This window comes from Mustelus asterias, chromosome 4 (assembly GCF_964213995.1).
Source record: "Mustelus asterias chromosome 4, sMusAst1.hap1.1, whole genome shotgun sequence".
Taxonomy (NCBI): Eukaryota; Metazoa; Chordata; class Chondrichthyes; order Carcharhiniformes; family Triakidae; genus Mustelus; species Mustelus asterias.
In genome coordinates, this window is record NC_135804.1 from 57,220,306 (window position 1) to 57,228,087 (window position 7,782).

At 40.2% G+C, this 7,782-nt stretch overlaps 1 protein-coding gene across 2 annotated transcripts in view; it reads left to right on the forward strand.

Moving 5' to 3' along the window:
- Positions 1-5,194, forward strand: part of wdr59 (WD repeat domain 59) — an 84,272-nt gene extending 79,078 nt beyond the window's left edge. For both annotated transcript variants that reach the window (XM_078211078.1, XM_078211079.1), the window contains one exon: positions 1,412-5,194. In XM_078211078.1, the coding sequence (XP_078067204.1) occupies positions 1,412-1,647 (236 nt within the window). In that variant the 3' untranslated portion in view covers positions 1,648-5,194. The remainder of the gene's footprint in view (positions 1-1,411) is intronic.
- Positions 5,195-7,782: the final 2,588 nt, after the last annotated feature.

The following is a 7,782-nucleotide window of genomic DNA, read 5'->3' on the forward strand; positions in this document are numbered from 1 at the left end:
CTACATTTCTGGAACTTGATCTTGTGATTTGGAGAGCTGAACTGTTGCTGAATAATCTAGCCAAATATCCTCCATCAGACACCACTAAATCATAGAATTTTACAGCACAGAAGAAGGCCATTTGGCCCATCGTGCCTGCACTGGTTCCTGAAAGAGAAATAGTTGAGTTTGTAACTGAGCTTTCATCCTCCTTCAATTAGGGATAAGCTCTACATTTAACATTTTCAAATGACTTTCGATGAAAGTAAATAATCCGCTTCAGCTCGCTGAAATGGGTACATAGGATAGATTATGTGATGGGGGTGAGTGCCCACAATGGTTTAGAAATACTGTTTTCATTAAGAGGTGAACAGTCTTTGTTCTCAGTGCCAGTACATATATTCAAACTGATCAGGTTGGCGCATGTTTGGCAGATGGATCATTCTGCTTTGAAATCGAAAAGAAAAGTGAGGTGGGATGGGAATTTAAAAAATTAACAATATGAAATGTTGAGCCATCAAATAAGCTTTGTCCTAAGATAAATCAAAAACAAATGCATCATCAGGTTGTCAGGAGTCCACTGCTCTTAATGTATCCATTGAAGCATAGGAAATAGTTAATATCTTAATTGCCTGTCAGTTGCGAAGGATTTATTTAATCATCAAATCAGCCTGCATTAATATCAAGGACAGCAGTGTCTTTGAGAGGCAGCTGAGTGGTCCCGAAGTAGCTGTTCACAGTGCTTCAGCTGCCAGAGGCCCAACAGTTCTCCTGAGAGATAATTCATTACGTACTTCCTCATTTGGAAACTAATAGAAATAACCAGGCCTCCAGGCCTTCCCTGTTGTTTTAAAAAGTTTTATATATTGTACAAGTTGGATAATGCAGACTGTTTCCTGTTGTGTCTTTTTACTTTGATGTGATTACCTTGCTAGTAAATACGTCTGCCCTTTAGGCTGAAAATAACAGTTTTGTCATGTAGTATTTGCTGAATAAAGTTGTGGAGTCTCCTGTAGTTTGCTGTGTGCAACTTTATAATTAAGGACATTTGTGAGTTCCAGCATGTGCTGTACCACACATTGCACATTTCCAGGGTATAGGTTGCAATTCACATGAGACTTTTTTCACTAATGACTCTCAATGTTGTGAGCTCAAGATAAAGATGTTAGGAGGAAACTAACAGAAGGGCATGTCAGTGCTGCTGGTGTAGGGAGAATGGTACTTAATATAGGGAGTGATGGTGGACTAGAATATTAATTACAGAGAAAGAATGGCGACCTGGATTGATTATGTAGATTATATTTATCCTATTTTCTGGCACAAGAAGTAGCTATAAACCAAGCTTAGGGTAGAACTATTTGGATAACAATGGGCTACTTTACATAATAAATGTTTTGGGTACAGTTAACTTTTTCTCTACTATCTCCTTCAGAGTTTGGTGTGTACTGCTGTCATTGCCGCAGTGAAGTACGAGGGACACAGTGTGCTATTTGCAAAGGCTTCACCTTCCAGTGTGCCATCTGCCATGTTGCTGTTCGGGGATCTGCCAACTTCTGTCTCACCTGTGGGCATGGTGGCCATACAAGTCACATGATGGAGTGGTTTCGGACCCAGGAAGTGTGCCCCACGGGCTGTGGCTGTCATTGTCTGCTCGAGAGCACATTCTGAAATAAGCCTACCATCACTGCTCACAATAAGAGGCCTTGAATACTGTTCCAGGATATCTTAATTGAAATTGTGACTGTCAATGGAACAGATGTGGAAACTTTAATCAGTAAGAGAACCTTGAGAGGCACAAGGACAAATTTTCAGACTTTCAAATTTTCTGAACTCTGCTTTCAAGAGTGGAGGAACATGGTTTGCACATATTCTCCAGCACAGCAACAATTCAAAAGCAAGACTTATTTATGAAAACGTATTTTTAAAATGAACTTTGTTTCATTGTTGACAGTAATCGCTGTCCAGCTGTTGATGAGGATTGTTGTCCAGCTGTTGACAAGGTGACCCTGAATATAACCATGTATGAACATAAGCACAGACTTGAAGCAACCGCAATTGTTCAAGCCATGATTGGTAAAACAGATCTTTTTTTAGAGGAAGTATTAACTCACTCAGTGGTTTGTGGACTTCCATTCCAGTTTTCATGGTTTGCTGCTGTTCTGTTTCCATACTGCTTGTGCGGTGTTTTACGAACAGCGATAGCTAAATTCAATAGAGGCATCTGTGGAATAGCCACTGGCTTCGCTCCTGGAAGCTGAATAAATATCCGGCCCAGACTGACACCTCTGTCCACTTGCTCTAAGCATCCTAATTGAAATAAGTTTGGGCACAAAATTGGGAATGTCATTCGTTGCAGAAAGGGTATTGTGAATAAATTGAAAAGTGTGTTGCATTAGTGCAATAGGGGTTTCTCTCTTAGACCCAGGGCTGAGGCACGTTACTGGATAGAATCGGGAGAGCTTTCATCTGTTTCTAACTGTGCAGCATTTAACCTAAAACTGCTACATTGTGATATTTGCTTGCTCAAAATGGAAAATGATCCATTTCTTAGCATTAATATCCTTCACCTCGAGCACAAAGTTCACAAGACAATGGAGAATTTCACTTGAGCAGTTCTTGAACCACATCAAATGCTCTGCCATCTTTTTATGGTAATTTGAGTGGGTCCTTCAGCAAAGTCGGCAGGTTCTGCTGGTCACTAAAGAACTGCTTGGTAACTAATTGGATGCTGAGATTGAACTAAGGTTTGAACATAAGTGGTAACCATAGTACTGAAATGTAATTTACCCAAGCTCTTTGCCAGCATTACTGGGGACAGAGCTCGCTTGATTTTGCAAGCTATGCACAGCTGTAGTGTAATTTCTTCTGTTTTACAACAGTAACTAGGAGTATGTTCTGCACTGCTAAGGATAAAGGACTTCAATTTCAGGCCTTCCATCTGCAGCAGCAACCTTCAGCCTTTTCTGGGAAGAGCAGGGTTGTGTTAATTCTCGATTGCAGTTTAATGAAAGTCATTGCACGTATATTCTGAAGATCTGGTATCCTGAGGAAACACTGAGCATATTTCCAAGGAGAGCAGCAGATTTCCAGCTCTGTATATTGGGGCAGTATCCATGTGACTGACATAGTAACTTCAGTTTCTAATGTTGACCGTAAAATGAATAGCAAATTCTTTATATATCCTGATTCGAGGAGCTACCTTGCTACTCCTGCTGTGTGCACATTGGCCAAGTTAAAGATTCACTCATGGATCATATAATCCACTAGTCCCATGAAAGAACTGAGCAACTAGAAGTATTATATGTGACAGTCATAGTATTACAGGCATTCAGCTATTTGCACATTTGTTTTTGGTTCAAATGGATCAGTTGTTTTCCCAACACTTCCCCACCTGCTTCCTGTTTTGGTGCTTTATAATTAGGTCAGCTAAGCTGCTGAATTGTTAATGCTGCATGATTACAATCCAGTATTGTATTTGTATGAAGTGAGCATTTTGCTGAAGTGCTTGATGTAAGCACCCATTTCTACTGTGTGGTAAACCAAGTGGCAAAACAGAATTCCCCCCACCCCCCCACTGATCTCCCACCGTCCTGGACTCACAACCTTTCGGACCCACCCTCACCCCATGGTGACACCTCCCATTCTCTATGTTAGCCCCTCCCTTCCCACAGTGACCTTTCATCATCCAATGTCCCTTAACTCTCACCCTTCAACCTTGCACAGTGTTCTCTAATTCTCTCACTGTCACTGCCCAGTGAATTCTGAGCCCTCAGCGTCCCTGCCCTGAACTCCAGCGCCCTGAGCAGTGATTTCTGATTCTCCACTGCCCCAGACCTCCTGCGCAGTGATCTCTGAACCACCCCCCCCAATTGTCCCAGTCTCTGTGGTTTCCATACAGCTCAATTTTCCCCTGAAACTTGCTGGAGCACAAAGTATAAACTAAAAATTAATTGCATGTTTTTAATGTGCATTGCTTCTGGAAGAAAGAGTTAATGCAAGTCATATAAAATATATGACATAGAGTGAAAAGATCAGTTGAGGCATTGACAGTGTGTCTCTGAGTTGATGGTTGAAACTGAAGGCTGAGGTGGGCTTGTGTTGACTCCACTATTTAATAATGGAAGAATCCATTGTACAGGAAGAGGAACTAGCAATCTGGCCATTCCATTAATGATAGAGAATGAAAAAGGAATGTGCTTTGTGCAGCATCATGAAGTAGGGGTTGGGGATGATTTGTTTGTCTTTACAAAGCTTAATTTTTATTTGCCTGCCATCTCGCCCTCTTTGTATTAGTCCATAGAGATACTACAAAATGGTGAGGGAGCTGCAGAGAAAAGCTTTTGGAGTTCTCCAGGTGGACAAATGTCTTCAGTGACCACCCAAGCGTCTGTGCTCATATCAGTTTTAATAACCTTACAAAAGTGATTATGTTTTTTAATCCCTATTAGTTGAATAAGCAACAGGCTGCGAGTCAAGGGTCAGGAGTCTAATTCCATCTTGTGTGGGCCATTCCAAAGCTATTAAGGGTGCCAGTTCTGGTTATACTTATTCCTGGAGGTTTTGATAAATGACCCAGTACCTCCAAATCCCCCACTTACCATGTTCTTGCCATTGATCACCCAACACACACATCCCCGTGGAGCACTGCAGTCTCTCACCAATTAGAACATGAAGTTTCCACTTTTTTTGATTGGTTGATTCTTGACTGTCAAGCAGCCATTTCTCTCCCAATCCCTAATAGCATAAGCTACTAAACCGAATTGTTGAGGGAAAACAAAAACAATACTTTTTTTAATACTCATATAATTTTCCATTTGGTTGCTCATAGCAATGTCCTGAAGATTCATTTTTAATTCCTTACGACTCCAGGACAATCCTGGAAGGTTAACAACCCTAAAAGATGCGCATCTTGATCATTTATCCTCGTGGTGATTTTATTTTTAGCCCTGCGTCCTCCTGAGGTGCCCCATTACACTTTTACTTGTATTCAGCTCAATGGGATACACCCCATTTCAGTAAGAATCCACTTAATGACTACATCATTCTAATTTTTGTCACTGTTTAAACTTGACATTGCTGCTCTATTTCTGTTGCAGGAACTGTATTGCTGAGCTGCTGAGTTCAGGAGCCGCAACTACGTTTTGTAACTAAGTTGTAAATTGTGTACAAAGATGACACTGTGACATACAATTCAAAGTAAACCTTTCTGCTATGATCTTGTTTTTGCTAACTGGCATTTGGTGACTTGACAGTACTGTTGATCATTATTTGAGTTCACCTTTGTTTCAAATCCATACCCTATCCAACAAATATATATTGGCTGTAGTTTCAATATTCATACATCATCCAAAAACTATGCGGGACCAGAAAAAGGTATCTTTGAGGCAGAAGGCATGGTGAAAGACGAAATGAATACATGACTTCATTAAACAAGAGGATGCTCCCAATGTCACAGTAAATGAGTAGTTTGTGAAGACATTGAATAAAAATAAATACACTTAAAAGGTTGGCCGCTTGTTGTACAAACATGTGGTAGGAGTGGGCCACACGTCCCCTCGAGCCTGCTCCACCATTCAATTAAATCATGGCTGATCTGATTGTAACCTCAACTCCAAATTCTTGCCTACATCTGATAACCTTTCCCCCCTTGTTAAACAAGAATCTTTCTAGTTCTGTCTTAAAAATACTCAAAGACACTGTCAAGGAAGAGTTCCAAAGCCTCAGGACCCTGGGAGAGAATTTCTCCTGATCGATCTTAAATGAGCGACTCCTTATTTTTAAACAGTTACCCTTTTGTTATCTCTCTCTCCACCACCTAAGGGTTCATGTTTTAAAAGAAAGGGAATCTAACATGTCAAACTGAGCCTAATGAGCATTGTAAACTGCAATCTTAAGACTTTCCTATCTTGCCAGTGAATGAAGTTGAATGTATGAATTAAAACATGATAACATGAACTTTTTTAATATTAGTTATAGAAATCCTTATACTTTAGGTTATTTCTTTTAGATAGCTCTCTTCCCGGGGAAACATTTTTATATTTTTAGAGCCTTGTTTTCTTCTTGTTAATTTTCTCCACTCCCAGATTTTTCTGCAATGTTTATTGCTTATCAGGCAACGGCTCCACTGGCTTGGCATTGTGTTGTTGGAACAGTGAAGCCAGAGTGTCATCGTGATCAAGTCTCAACCTGTTCTCTCATGTGCTTCAAATGATGATAACAGCATGGCCAAAATGAGTGGAAAACCTGAATAATTTCCCCAGTTGGTAGCTTTGTTTATTTAGGAATTGCTAACATTTATTTTCTCATTATCATCTCTTTATATAGGAACAAGATAATTAAAATAAAACATAGCTAATCTGTACCTAGGTCTCATTTATCCATCTTTGATTCACATTCCTATGATACCTTTAGCTAACAAATCTGTTGGTCACAGTCTTGGAGATTTCTGTTGACTCGGGTGATTTGGGAACCATAATTGCAAAGTTGCCTTTCTCTCCCAAATATGCTACATTTTACCACATGAATATTTTAAAATTTTCATACATTCTATCCCTGTGTTAATTTCTCATCTATCAAATGGGCGTTTACATGACTCATCACTGTTTCCAGCATTCCCCCTAGGATCAAGGAACCTATTCCACAGACTGGCCACTCACTGAAAGAAATATAGTTTCCTCCCCTTTCAAGGACAGGGCAAAGTGAAATAGTTTGCGATTGTCTATATTACCTAATCTCTTATAGAGTTTTAAAAGCAGCAATCATATCACCTCAGTATATTTTTCCCCAGCGAAAATGTGTACAATTTACAAAATCACAACCTACTGAGCCTCCTGTCAATATCATCTGCAAATTTGGATATGCAACTCTATTCCTTCATTGGCCGATGATATTATGTAGAAAGCTGAGGCGTCTACAAATTGCCTGACCACGTCCTGTCAGAATATAGTGTCTTTATCCCTACTCCTACCCTCAGGCTGTTTATTTTCATGCTTTATTGCCCTTGTGGCATTCCATCCTTCTTGGTGGATATGAATTTAAGAAAAAGGTGAGATCTCTTGTACCCTCCATAAAGTTTACACACTTAATCCTTTTCCATTTATTTGATAACATGTAATGTATATATCTAGATTTTAATAGATGCCTCATTATTTCTTAATTCAAAGACACAGCATTTGAGCACCAGGATCAATACAAACTTTGTCCTTGGTCAGCAAGGACCCCTTTCCTGTTCACTATATTTTTAAAATGTAGACAAGAATACTTGGTCTAGTTTAAGTTTCCATCATGTCCACAATCTGTCTCATTCAAATTAGTGCCTCTTTTCTTCTCTGACCTTGTTTTTTCATGCTTTCTATATTTATATTGTCATACCCAGGGTAGAGATATTGTGTTATGAACTTCCAATTAATACCTTTAAAAATAAATTGGTTGCAAACGTTAATGACCTCATAGTGAAGACACCTCGCGGTAGCAGTGATCACATGATTTAATATTGCATTCAGTTTGGAAGAATGGGTCTAATTAGGCTACAGGACAGTACTCTGTTTTTTGGGAAGGAGGTTGAAGCAGGCTGCTGGGGTTGAGGGACTATAAACTGGTGGAATCACCAACGAGCAATTATTCCCAGGACTGTGGCTGACCTCATTCTCTGGAGATCTTCATTTCAAATCTTAGTATTTCACATGGGAAGGGGGGAGTGATTGGGGGCGGAGTCAGTCTGTGGGGGCGGGGCCAGTCAGTGGGCGGGTCAGTATCTGGGGGCGGGGATCAGTGTCACGGATTAGGGGCGGGGTCAGCCTCGGG